This window comes from Symphodus melops (assembly GCF_947650265.1).
Source record: "Symphodus melops genome assembly, chromosome: 16".
NCBI lineage: Eukaryota > Metazoa > Chordata > Actinopteri > Labriformes > Labridae > Symphodus > Symphodus melops.
Window position 1 is genome coordinate 2,551,960 of NC_136706.1, and position 14,105 is coordinate 2,566,064.

The window sequence follows — 14,105 nt, forward strand, 5'->3', positions numbered from 1 at the left end:
TTGACTTTGCTAAATTAAAGCTCAATTACTGCATGGTATCAACCCGAGGGAAACGGGACCAGCTCAATTAAAGACAATCACACACAAAGTGCATTGTCACTGTGAGGAATTTGACTAAGCACCATCTGCGTTTAGAAAAGCATCACAATTACCATCAAATATTGCTTCAGTGATTTTCCTCCACGTCACGGCTGAAAATGTCATCGCTAATTAAATGAGTGTTGGATATTTTTACGAGAAGTGAAACGCCGAGGAAAACCCCGAGAAAAAAGCAGCTCGTGTCTTCACTCTCGTTCTCCCGAAGGTGAGAGTGTCTGCATTTGTGCTCGAGGGCAGGACGAGTCAGTGTGAAGCGCTGATGCTGCTGGACCCAGGTGGTCTCTGCGTTTTGGGATGGCCATGCGTCATCGAGACAACACAAACACACACGCGCACACACAAACACACACACCGTCATTTCCCAGAAGAACAGCCTTTTTTTTTCCAGCCGTGTGAGATGTCCAGTAAGATAACACTAAAAGCACACACTCACACACACTCACACTCAAACATGCACAGAGGTGTTTGGAAACATTTCAGCTCTACGGTTCTGGAGAGCATTTCTTATTTAAGCTGCTTTATACTTCCAGATATTACAGATGGATTTTACAGCACAAAAAACATTTATTGAGGGAGCGCCGTTAGCCTCTTTGGTCTGTGCGTTCACCTCATGTACAGATGACTTCCAGTCCTTCCAGTGTTCAAATCCAACCTGTCGCTTATTTCCAGCATGTCAACCCTTCTCTCTCTCTCTTCATCAATCCACTGTCCTATCTCTACAATAAAGGCAAAAATAAGCCTTTTAAAATAATGTCTATTACTGAACATGCACAAAAACACCTGCAGCGCTTAAACGACAAAATGTGCAACTTTCTGATCCAGTAGATGTCGCCCTTGAGCAAACCAAAACAAACACCAACGCTATTCTAAAGCCTCCAACCCCTCTCCACGAAGGTGTCATCAACTAGAACTCACTATAATTAAGCACAAGCGATGCAGAAGTGTCCTTTGCTGGAGCTGCTATCGCTCCGTGGCCTGCACTGATGTTTGCTCATCGCTTCACATGAAATGACCGCGATATAAAGACAGTCACATGGCATCTAAATAAGCAGCGAGTATGTTACTCGTCTTTTCTACAGTGCTTGACTGAAACAGCTTTATACACAAGGCCGTCGGGTCCATGTAAACACGACTCCAACAACAGCCGAGCTGACAGGACTCGAGCTTCTCACTAACTGTGGACGGTCATGACTCAGAGAGACGCAGGACATATTTGATGTCTGCTTTTTGTCCAAAGTCAAACAGTCTTAAATTAAACTTAAAAATACACAAAGGCAAGATAAATTCAACGATAATGATTTTATTTTCAGTTGCGAGGTCTACTTTAATAAAACAATGTCCTAATCGCTGCACTAATTGAAACACAACATGCTGAAGTCAAATATTTATCAATATAGTCTGAAACCACAGGAGAATCATGAACTCGTGTGTAGCAGTAATTAAAAAGCGGTCAAATTAAAATGTTTTAATTTTAAATACATAAATGAACATCATAAAAAAGGGAACATATGTTTTTGTACAGCGTTCTACATATTGTATATGAGTGGCTATTTCACAAACTGTCACGGTGAGTGGGAGACGTTTTAAGTGTGAAGACATTTTGACATCGTTACAAAGATTTACAGAGAGGCAGAGCTTTGGTTTTTATCTGCAGACATCTACTTAGTTTTCTTCTTCTGCTGCTCCTGAAAGAAGTCGTTGCAGGCGACCGTCAGGGCGGCCACCAAGACGACAAACTCGTTGAAATCCACCTCGTTGTCTTTGTTCGAGTCCAAGTCGTTCATGATTTTCTCCACGAGCATCGGATCCTTCTGCGACTGAAAACAAGACAAAGATTATTCGACAAACGAGCTTAAGGTGACCTGAATGACTTGGACTTGTAGGTTTATAGTGGGGACACTTCAGATCCCTTTTCAGGCAATTAGAAGCTCCATCTGTCCGTGCATGATGACGACATGCACGCAGTCGTTTGATTTGTACCGACGCTTCATAGTAACTCAAGGCGAAAAAGCTGCCACCCATGTCCAGAGAGCAAAGTGATGTTTGTGCTAAATGAGCCGTGAGCTGCAGCTGATCACACGCCACATTAAGTGCTTTGCTCATTTCCTCCAGGATTGAAAAAAATATATATAAAAAACACAACAACACGGATTTCCTTCTTCAAACCCTCAAAGCTCAGAGGAAGCCGTGATCGTCATGTTGTGGCTTTCATTAAAGTCCACACTTAAAGCAAAGGTTAGAGTTAGACCTTTTCTCTCCCTCGAGAACACAACAGTCATTTTTTCAACGGTCATCGATGCGAAGAATGTGGAACCAAAAGGAACAGCACGTGTTTGTTTTTGACATTGTGACCTCTGACATACATCTTCTTACTGGTCTTTAAACAATACGGATGTTTTAGTGTCGCTCAGCCGCTTTGTTACCTTGTTAAGCTACAAATAACACCATAACATATTACACAATACGTCAGCATGCCAGGTTCGTCAGCTGACATGCTGTAAACATGAGGTCTGAATGTTATGTAAATGATATTTAGAGGTGATGGTGCTTTCAGGGAAAATCGGTTAAATTCTCCACGAGTGTTTGAGACACAATCTTAAACAAATTTAAAATGTCTTACCAGAATAATTCCCAGACAACAAACCAGTGAGAGAAGCCGTTTCTTTTTTTTCTTAATTCTTGTTTTTACAATCTTTGCAATGCACAAGTGAACGTGTGCTTTCTGACACCGAGGAACACAGCACCTCATCAGGAGATTTTAAGAACTCAAAGGAAAACTCTGAGACGGTAGTGTTGTCTGTTTGTAACGTGCAGCCCACAGACCTCGGCTTTCACTGCTCGGTAATGTTGTTAAGATGCGTCTGTTTGTTCAGCTTCAACATCAGAGCGCTGGATCTGGGTCTGAAACGATGTCAGCGAGGGGTGGCATGTGCTGGATGTCGGCTGCCAACCCAATCACGAGATGTAAACCGTACCTGCATGCTGGAAGTGTATTTGTCAACTGTAGACAGTCATGTACTGCTGAGACAAAACGAGTGGATGCGGAAAAATGTAAATGCCATGAATAAATTTTTTTTTTTTTTTTAAAAAGAGGAAACACTTTTACTTTTAATGGTTTCACATGTCATCGTTGACCTTGTAACTAAAACATTCAGCTTTTTTATGCTGCTTTTTCATTTAGCTTGAGCACTGGAGCTTCTTTGCATGTCGCTTGAGAGCGAGCATCCCTGCATGTCGTTCCCCTCTCTGGAAACTTTAAAACCTTAAAGCCAGTTAATGCTTATTGGTGAGTCAAAAAAATCTAATAGACTGAGCGGTCTTCATTAGCTTTTCTCTCTTCGTCTGCAGGCCTGACTGCATCTTTTTGATAATTCTCACCTTTTCATAGAGTGAGTAACATTTCATATATGCAGTGATGTATGCAGCCTTGTTTCCCGTCAGAGGAAGCTGAAGGTGAGTGTTTCATCACTGTCTATTCTCAGAGGTGACTCTGGCCCGAGGGGACTCGATGACATCACGAGTGTCTATATTTGGAGGGGATATGGGCCACTGATGATGATACGTGTGCACCTGAGGCCTCCCATCCGCATGAGGAAGGACAAGGAGAAAATTTAAAAAAAACACATCTGAAGGCATCACAGATCTGACTCTTTGGCCTCGGATGTTTTTTCTTGACGTGTTGGTTCTCAAAATCGTTTGGAATCACAAATTGTGGGCTCGTAAACGTCGCTATCACACAGACTCAGGGGTCTGGGCTTATCTGAAATGACCTCATCCATCTCTTCCTCCTCATCCTTTATTTCTAACAGAGCTGTGATGGGAGAGCAAACAGCTGTTACAGTCATACAACAGCTGGATGTGCAATCAGTAAGGACACAATTTCCTCAAACAAGGTCACAATGCTGTCTATCAAATATTGAACATTTGTAAACGCAGTGATTTAATTCAAATTTTGGGCAAGTAAGGCTGCTCGTGGGTTTGCAAAGAATAATTAAGAAAATGAACGGTTACAATCATTAAAGATAAATTGGGAAAATGTAATCGGTTCAATTGCACCAACACTTTGTCCTCTTTTCTTTGTCTTTGCACTTATTGGCACCAATATCTTTTGATGTCGACTGCATATGACGAAGATTTTTAAAGCTATTATGCAAGACTATCATTAAGAATTGATGTTAAATACATATGTGTCAGATGGCGCCAAAAAAATAAATAAATTGGATGTAATGATTTCTTTACTCAGAAGTGTGGTTAAAGGAAGTCTCTCAAGCTCGTCCTTGCTCAAGACTGAAGGTGTCTGATCATTTAAAGGTCGCCTGAACTGTGAGTTTGGCTGTGTGAGAAACATTTCCTTAATGGACAGTTTTATAAATAGACTTTTAAGTGGATCACTTTGTTAAAAGGTCACATATTGTGTAAAATCCTCTTCACCCTAACCCTTTTCTGAACACTAAGATGTGTTCCTAGTCATCTATAAATCCTCCAATTATGACAAAAGTCCATCCTCTCCGTCTCGCAGAGATTTTCCCTTCATGACATCACAAAGGGCAGTAGCCCCTCCCCCAGGTGGGTGACACTCCCACAGCTAGGTTTTTTTGTTCTGCCCTCTGAATCTGCCTTCTCACTGTAAACAATAGGACATGGAGCGAGAAAGCACCTGAACCACCAGAAAGGGGGCGTGGTCAGACACAGCTCATTTACATATTTAAAGCTACAGACACAAAAACAGCCTGTTCTGAGCAGGGCTGAGAGTGGATTTTACAACACACTTCACACACGTTATGAGGAGCTCTGAGACTTATTTAAACTTGATAAAAAGGACAAGATATGTGACCTTTAAATGTGAAGAACTTCTTATATCTCGTGTATTACTTTGTATTCTTTTTGTAAAAAAAAGTATATTTTGGCCAACGCTGAATAAGAAGCTACACATTATACAAGAGTGCTGTATAGGGATTCACTACATTTCAGTCCAGACCATAAATAAGCTGTTCCTTAAACTAATCAGACTAACTATACACAGCCTGTCACCTAAAACTCAACCACAGCCTACATTTATGCAATTAAAGTAGATACTCCAAATAAGCCATTTGATTAGACACTCACATCACTTGTTTTATTTCGTTGGACTGACTCGTCAGGATTTATTTTCTGAATAATGGTAAACTTTTCTTGCTAATGCGTCAGTAAAAGGGGCTGCACACAAACCCTTCATGGAGGAGGTAGGGGGTCTCCGTTTGATTTACACTGAAATTGTTCCTGATACTCCGAGATAGAGGATTTAGTACTAAAAAATAAACTCAATCAATTCATCTTTAAAGTCCCCTTCATGATGTGACAATCTAAATACACAACAACCTCGTGCAGATCAGTCGGCATCTTCACTTCCAAACTCTGCTGGAAAATAAGTAAAACTACACAAACAAAAACACAACTGTTCAAGAATGTTAATTTACCGTGAGGAAGTCGGTGAGCTCGCTGTTCAACAGTTCCTTCAACTCGCCCTTGTTCAACTTGTATTTGTCTCCATCATTTCCAGAGTAGTTGTAGAAAACTGTAATCAGTGCATCCATCGCACCCTCGAGCTGGCTCGGCATTCTGTTGGAAAGACGATAACTGTGCCGCTTCCTGAGAAAGAAAATGTGTCAGTGATTATAGAAGGTAAAAAATATAAAAGGAACAGTGTTTCTACAGACGAGGTGTTCTCACCTGCTTAGAGTCCCGTTCAGATCTGATGAAAGGTGTGGAGGCGCAGCTTGTTTATCAGGGAATGACAAGGAGCTGTAAGTGTGCCGTCCTCTATCTTTGCTGCGATAATTAATTCCACAGGTGAGACGCCCATGGTAACCGTCTTTCTTTCCAGGTTTTAATCAAGGCCGTTCAGTGAAAAACATGTACCAGTGTAACCCTGATGCCCCCATGGGCCCTCACGTATGCATCAGTGACATAGTCAAGTGTGACTGTAGGCCTGTGTCTCTGTGGCCCGGATGTGTCCTCGTCTTTGGAAACTTGCAGCAGACATGTCTCTCTCTGCTAATGAGAAGCAGCACAGGGGGAATACGTTCTGAAATAGACGTGGCATGTTTTGCTCAGGGGACACGACAGGTTTCCATTTTTGTTTCTTTTTCTTTTCTCCACCTGAGCTGACAGACAATGATGTTGAAAAAGTTTTCCTTCACACACACACACACTGACACATATACCCACACACAGAACCTAAGATCACATTTTTAGTTTTTTATCTTTGTGAATAAAACAGAGTCATCAATGTGTTCTGTTTTTAAAAAGCAAAATCATAACTTTTGCATCTTTATGAGGCAAATAAACGTTTTTTAGAGAAAACTTCCATATTTGCCAGCTTCCATATCTTTTTGCTCATGTCAGTTTTTTAAACATACAACTGAAGATCTTAAGTTATATTGTTGAAGACGCTAAAGCTCCCTCCCCCGGTCTCTGACCCTCGTCACCTTGCTGCACGTCATTCCCTGCTCTCTTGCCTTATTTGTACCTTTGTTTTCAGAAACACATGGAAGATGTCACCGACTATGTCCATGTCTGAACTCTTCTCATTGTTAGTTTCATATTTAGCAACAGCAGCCACCATGTGTCATTTTGCTGCAGCTCCCCCCCCCCCCCGGTCACTGTGTCTTCACTGACAGTGGAGAACAACACTTCATCCAGACCTCGGCCCCCGAAGATAAACACCTGAGGGACGCCAGTTGTCAGGTGTGCTCGCAACTTTTCTTCCACTTGCTGCCACTGTCACGGAGAAATTACGTTTCCATTTGTTACACTGATGAAACTGTTTCCTTTACAGCTGCGGCCGTGTAATCCTAAACATGAAGTGACATCACATCAATGACATTATTTCACATTCACTGCAACAGGATCCACGAAACGCTACATTTTTCAAGAAATCCGATGATAGTGAAAATTATTATCTGCAGGATAGTACTGGTTAATTTTGTGATGCATCATCTCTCAAATTCCAGTTCTCACTTCACAAAGCTTTTCCTGCATTTATTCTCTTAAGATCCTTTTTAACTTTCTTCATTGTAGACGTACTGTTGCTGCTTTTCCAAATTCTTAATTTTAAAGGTCTCCGTTTACCGTCGTCCACCATAAACACAGAGATATTCTTCACATGATCAAACCAACTTGGCAACAAACAAACTGATGTTGATTCTCAAATGAGAAAAGTAATGAGACAAATGTCGGAGTTGTGGAGCCGTGGGGTTAAAAGAGGTCAGATAGAACAGCTATCATGGCTGCAGACTTGTGTTCCACTGAGGTGTGAGATCAAACCTGCTGACATCTCACTCTGAATCAGGTTTCCACTCGTCTGCTGTGCCCGACACTAACTCGAGGCTGTGTCTTTTAGCACTACAGAAGCTGAAGACCTGCGTCTGCTGATAAGCCGCGACATGAATCTCTTCTCGTTCCTTTAGTAACTTCAGTGGTGCAAACAAATGATGTCAAACAGGCCTGACACAGAACAAAACTTTGGTTTTTAAATCAATGAGCATGAAAACAGGTCATAGAAAGCCTATAGGGGAGTCTGCCTATAAACAATAATACTGCAAATGTAGTTATCCAAAACACAGATATTTAAGAAGTGCACTATGCAGTATGAGGAATGAAGTGCATTTTCTTTTCTTATTCAACACAGTGGATAAATCAAAGAACTACTAACTACCTGCTCACTCACTATTGAATGGACGTTGGCTGACTGTCAAACTGTTTACAAATTACAATAGGCTTCACTTAAGCACATCAGTTATATTAATTTATAATTATTAATCGCTCCAAGCTTCGGCTGTCTTCATCTCTTTGAGTCTTAATGTTTATAATGTACTTATTTAAGGATATTGTTAAAGCCCAGAGCCATATGATCATTACTTTAATATAATAAGATGTGCAAGTTTGTCATCGAGTTAATTCATTGTTTTTTTTTGTCACTGTATAAAAGTCTTCTTTTAAAGATCAGAGAAGCCGTTTAAACTGTGAAAGGTCAGTGTGCAGTAAGAGTGCAGCAAATATGATTATACATATTTCCCTGTTGGAAAATGTGAGTTATATTTTATCACCAGCAAACCTCTAAAAACCTATTTATTACCAGGCTGAAATAGTCAAACTAGGGCTGCTCCATAACATGCAAAAAGATATACTTACTGTATATAAAGATGTAAATATGTTTCTGTGATGTACTCGTGTGGCCAAATATTAAAGACACTTTACAACATTTACCTCACATGAGAAAATATCTGATCAAAACGAGCTGATTATGTTTTTGAGATGGGAGAAAGCTGAAACTTTGAAATTGAAATGATTATTTCTCAGTCTACACTGTTTGAAACTGTGTGTAAAATGTGTAAAACATGCAAACACAAGCAAGTAAAAAGCCAAACAACATGTCCACCAGTAGAAGTCAATTCAGTTCTGTTCTGTCATCGCTTGAGTACCAAGGGTCATTTTTAAAGACTTGAATTTGACTGCCCTCTACTGGCTCATAATGGGTATCAGAAAGTGTGCTTATCATTTATAAAGTCCTCTCTCTCTGCTCAGTGAGCATGATGTGTGCACTACTTCAGGTACCTGTAATGAGCCCCACATGTTCAATACAGCAAATGGACGGGATGGCCTTGTGTATAAAGCTGTTTTAGTCAAGGACTAGAAATCAGCTCACTCTGACTTACAGCAGAACAAATACTCAGCGTCTGGCAGGAGAAACTCCGGGTGAAGTTTGACTAAAAAATGTGGCCATGTGCATTCACACACATTCAGCTTCTCCTGCAAATATCAGGAGTTTTTCCAGGAGTTTTCTGCAAGTGTGAAAGCCCCGTGTCATGTTGTGTTATTAGGACTTTGTTTTTGTGTATTGTCAGGATTAGTACATTATGCAAAGAACTTTGTGGCATTGGTTTTTGATAAGTGCTCTGTAAACTTTAGCTAATGGGTGAGGCAAATAGAAACACAATGTGAAACAGTTGCACAATGTGAAAAGGCGAGGAAGATAGTGAGGAAGAGAGTGGTGGAGGAAAACCTCCCGTTTATGTTCCTGACAGGGAGGTGAGTGCTGTGCTCTCACTTGAAGCTGTGAAAAACATCTGGACATGTATATCAGCCTTGTTTGGTCTTTTCTTCTGCTTAAAGATGCCCTGAGTGTTTGGGACCTTCACTTCCTCGTCATGATTCACTGTTGGCCCGATCTGGTCGTTCATGACTTTGAGCTCTGCCTCCATGGTGGTGTATGTACGAGTGTTTTAAAGTGTAGCGTAACTTAAGTCTGTCAATACATTGTGTGCAAGTGAATCGAAGCACACCACGAAGCAAAATTAAATCAAGTTGAAATATTTAACACAAATTCAGGACAAACAAACAATTCATTCATTTTTCAATCAAAACATCTTATAACAAAAGATGTCCCAACGCTTGGAGTTAATAACCCTTCAAAAACCCGAGTCCAAAGTTTGTGTCAGTTCAAAAAAAACAAAAAAAAAACACTGATGAAGAAAAAAGGGGCGTGTGAGCTGAGTGTGTGTGTGTGTGTGAGTCACCTGTCCCAGGGTTTTTTGGGGTAGAGAGGTTAGGTTGGCAGGTTCGTCTTCTCCCGGTCATCCAGACATGAGTTGATCCATGCAGACTGGATCATGCAGATCCACCAACAAGCCCACAACAAAACCAAGACAAAAGCTTAGCACCTCCCAACAACATTAAAGGTGGCTTCACCTCCTCTCATGTCCACTGTCTGTCTCTTTGTTCCTTTGTCCACTCTCACACTCCCAGGTGCAATCAATTCTCATTTTCTTCCCTCCAAGCCACGCCCCTTTTTTCCCTCTGCTGTGCAGCAGGTTGCTTCTGCACCCTGACTGCTACACAAGCATGCTACAGCTGTGATTCATCCAGAGGAATGGGACTGTAGACTTATTCTGTCTTGTAGACATTTAACTTGAAGAAGGAACTTGCTTCAGTTTTTTTCTACCATTGTCTTTAATTTCATTATGTCTTGTAAAGCGCTCTGTATCTTGCTTTTCAAAGGCGATTTTACACTGACGATGCATTATGAATTCATTATGTAACAATGACGGTCTATATTATTATGTAACACGTGAATCAGAGCCACGTCTGTTATTCGAATGCCAGACGTGAAACATGACTCAGTGTTTTGGTCATGTGTTTGTGGTAAAGTATTAGAAATAAATATCAACTGGCAATAGTCAAAAGGTTAGTCAAGGTCAAGTTAATCCAACGGATATCACATGACATGATGAAAAATGTCCTCCCCGCACCAAATGTGACTCCATAGAAACGCAGGCTGTGATTTTCTTTCCCTGTAAACAAACAACATTAGAAAGGAAGGAACTTTTCAATTCACGTCTCTCGTTTGACAGCTCTGATGATTAATTACTCCCCGGGGTTCAAGTGGGTTGAATGTGTGTTTTTTTTGATTCAAACAGAAACATAATGGAGAGAAATGTAAGGCTCCATTATGTGAACAATTAAATTTAAGGAATAAAAATGTAGTTTAAGGTAAGTGTAAAATAAAGGCAGAGACATTTAACATTATTTTTATTTTGAAGTGATTGAAGTAAAATGTGTGTTTTGTGACCTTATATGAGAATTGAGTTTGATTTTAAAGACGAGGCATCTGAGGAAAACAGCAAGAGATTTTACTCCATGTTCTAATTCTTTCAATGAAACTCTTAAACACTTCCCCCTCCTGTGTGTCCGCGTATTAAAAGTCAAATTCAGCAGCAGTCGGAAGCTCTCTCTCCATGATCTGGGTCGGAGATGAGAGCCGCTGTGGCCCGGCTCCTGAGCCCTGGCTGCGGTCCTTGTGCTCATGAGAAAAGGGCCTTTACAGAGCGCCTTCTTTTAAAAAACAGAGGGGGTTTTAGAGAGGGGGGGGGGGGGGGGCGCAGAAGGGTTGGAGGTGGGGCTTGAACATACATAAGAGCCTTAAGACGGCCCGCCAGTCCAATTTGGCACGACATCACCAGACAATTTGCTGTTGCCTAACCTATGAGAGGCTGCTGATTGGATCGCTCCATTCATCGTCTCCTTGTACGAGAACAATCCTCTTGGATCAGCCCTCGTTTTGGAAGAGAAACACAGCGTCAGTGATGAGCACAGGCAAGTTACTCACAACTTTATTCTGGATGTTGGATGTGAAAAATGTGACCGGGTGTCAGACCCAGGCCTTGGTCCTGCAGCCAGTCTGGGACTACCTCCACCAGAACCACCATGACCTCCTGAGAAGCCCTCTCTTCCCCGTCGTCCTCTCTGTCTCCACCTACTTCATCTTGGTCTGGCTTTACACAATCCTGGACTTACTCGCACCCACCTGGCCCTGCATCAACCGCTACAAGCTCCACCCTGACCACCACGTCACCTGGCCTAACGTCTGGATGACCTTTGGTGTCACCATCTACAACCACGTCTTCTACATCTTCCCGTCTGCCGTCGCTCAGTGGATGTGGAGGCCGCCGACGTCGCTACCTTCACAGGCTCCCACTCTCTGGAGCTTCTTCCTGGGCATCATTGGCTGCATGGTGGTCTTTGACTTCCAGTATTACCTGTGGCACCTGCTTCACCACCGCATACCGTGGCTTTACCGTACTTTCCACGCTGTGCACCACCAGTACAACCAACCCTTCAGCCTCGTCACTCAGTACCTCTCCGGCTGGGAGTTGTTCAGCGTTGGATTCTGGACTACAATCGACCCCATCCTGCTCCAGTGTCACTGCCTCACCACCTGGGGCTTCATGGTCTTCAACATCTACGTCTCCACCGAGGACCACTGCGGCTACAACTTCCCCTGGGCCCTGCACAACCTGGTGCCCTTTGGGCTCTGGGGCGGCGCCCCAAAGCATGACACGCACCACCAACGGCCAGGCACTAACTTTGCCCCTTTCTTCTCGCACTGGGACTGGCTGGGGGGCACCAACACCGTGCCAACAGCCGTAAGCGACGCTGCTGCAGCAACAGGAGAGGAAGAGTTGAAAGGGAGGAAAGACTAAAGAACTCGAGTTAATCTCTCATTGACTCTTTTACTCAAACGGCCTCTTTTGTCCTCGCTCTCATTCCAGCACTTTTGTTTTTTCTCTCTCTCTTTGCTTCCGCAGACCTGTTTGCTGTCGGTCCTGATTGCCTGCATATTTGATATTATAATAGTGGTTGCCATATTTTGATTATTTAACAAAATATGATTATTCTTTTTTCGTAAGAAGCTCTAATGTCACGCTGAAAAGTCCAGATACTCTGGTAAGTTTTGGGGGAAAATGGTCTTTTATGTCCTCTTTACATACATGTAGTATTTGTGTATTTTCTCAGGACACTTTCCTAACATGTGTCGAGCTACAAACAATTAAAAAAAACAAAAAAACAAAGTGAAAATTGCCTCTTCTTGTATCTCACTAACTAGATCTTAGTATTTAGCTGATGGTAGATGGTGCGATCTGTCAGAGTGATTACACACAGCCAGTACACTCTTCCTCCTCAGCACTGACACTCTCACACACACATGAATAGAGGCCTTTTAGCTGCATCCCAGTATGATGCGTGGGCGCAATACTAATCTACCTCCATCTTCTCTTTGAGGGGAAAGTGCTCGAATTGGAAGAGTCTTAATTAAAGTCATCAATTACATTGTATTTTTTTGATGCAAGATATAAAACAGTTTTGGTTATTTCAACCACAACTGTTTAAAAGATTTTATTTTTCTACCCCTAGATTTTATTTTATTTTCATTTCACCTACAGAATCTATTTTTTTCCCCCCTGTGGTTTAAGTTGCAGTTCAAGAAACCCACCACCAGAGGTCACTTTCTCTTCAAACCCCTCAACACAGCTGTAAACAAATATTACTATTTGCTTGTAAAGTTGTTTTGACAGATAAGAGGAAACCTTACACATATTTACATTGTTTGAGGAGGATATGAAAAGACACCACACATGAAATGTGGTGCACCATGGCGTAGCAATCAGCTCAACTGTGTGTCACTCCACTGTCTTTGTTGTCATGCACTCTGTGACAACACTCACCGTCAGAACAGGTTGGACTTGTTTCTGGTTTGCTCGGGGAACTGACATTTGCACCAGATCCTGCTTAGTTCAGAAAGAGGAGATTCTGAACGCATTTCTGTTTGTGTGTCTTAAATGCAACACGGCATAGTCTTAAAAAAACAGACAGGATGTTCAGGCTCTTATCAGCCGACGTTCATGCCATCACTTCATTTTTTCAGGATGAGCTATTTCCTGTTAAAGGACCCATTTCTGGAGATTCTAAGTATTCAGTAACGTCATCTACAAACTCTTTGCACCCACTGCCTGAATGCATTCAGTGATCATTCTCACCAGAAAATTAATAGATAACTTTTTTATTTGGTAAACAGGATTGTTGCAGCAGACTGGACCCCCTCCCCCATGTGTGTGTTTTAAACCCCTTCACTATAGTCAGGGCAGACTGCAGTTAACATGAGGCAGTTGATCATGTTTAATTGGAAACATGTAAAGGAAAAGCTTTTGATTGCTTGCTAGTAATCATTAACATTTCTAAAACGTTTGGAAGCAGCAGGTTAGTTTATCTCAGTCTTTACAAAAGAAACTGCTCGCTCTGTCTGCAGGTTGCAAAGTCCACCAACCTCACATCATCAACCTCCTGTTATATAATATTTGTTTGAACAAACAAAAAAACAAACAAAGTTAAAATACTTTTCAGAAACTTCTATAGGAGCAAAATGTTTATCTACATGTCGCGCTGTACAGCCGTGGAAATCTGTCTGCACATATGAAATAATCATAAATCAGACAAATAGAAGACTCTGCAGTCTCGTCATACAAACACTGCCTGACATGGCCTTCACGTCAAAGCTGCATGTGAAAGGACAAATTGCTTTGTTTAGTAAAGGTCCTGAGTCTTTGATAAACTTACAGGTGAAAACTTGGTTTCTGTTGAAGGTCAGTAGGCTACTTGCATCATCCGCCTTTTATCTCTGCATAATCATG

General features: G+C 41.7%; 2 protein-coding genes across 7 annotated transcripts; one reads left to right on the top strand and one right to left on the bottom strand.

Annotated features, from left to right (window-relative positions):
* Positions 1 to 1,383: 1,383 nt before the first annotated feature.
* s100z (S100 calcium binding protein Z) lies at positions 1,384 to 9,745 on the bottom strand. Of its 6 annotated transcripts, none has more exons than XM_079364792.1 (5): positions 9,657 to 9,731; positions 6,805 to 6,932; positions 5,809 to 6,129; positions 5,556 to 5,727; positions 1,384 to 1,916 (listed from the first exon to the last, which is right to left on the bottom strand). In XM_079364792.1, the coding sequence occupies exons 4-5, from the start codon at positions 5,694 to 5,696 to the stop codon at positions 1,758 to 1,760; spliced, it is 300 nt and encodes a 99-aa protein (XP_079220918.1). In that variant the 5' UTR covers positions 5,697 to 5,727; positions 5,809 to 6,129; positions 6,805 to 6,932; positions 9,657 to 9,731; the 3' UTR covers positions 1,384 to 1,757. The 6 variants fall into 6 exon arrangements, with proteins under 6 accessions (XP_079220918.1, XP_079220919.1, XP_079220916.1 ...); XM_079364793.1 differs by having other exon boundaries at positions 5,809 to 6,132; XM_079364790.1 differs by having other exon boundaries at positions 5,809 to 6,163.
* Positions 9,746 to 11,093: 1,348 nt separating this feature from the next.
* On the top strand, positions 11,094 to 12,705 carry ch25hl2 (cholesterol 25-hydroxylase like 2). The gene has a single exon (XM_079364554.1). The coding sequence runs from the start codon at positions 11,223 to 11,225 to the stop codon at positions 12,117 to 12,119; it is 897 nt and encodes a 298-aa protein (XP_079220680.1). The 5' UTR covers positions 11,094 to 11,222; the 3' UTR covers positions 12,120 to 12,705.
* The last annotated feature ends 1,400 nt before the right edge of the window (positions 12,706 to 14,105 follow it).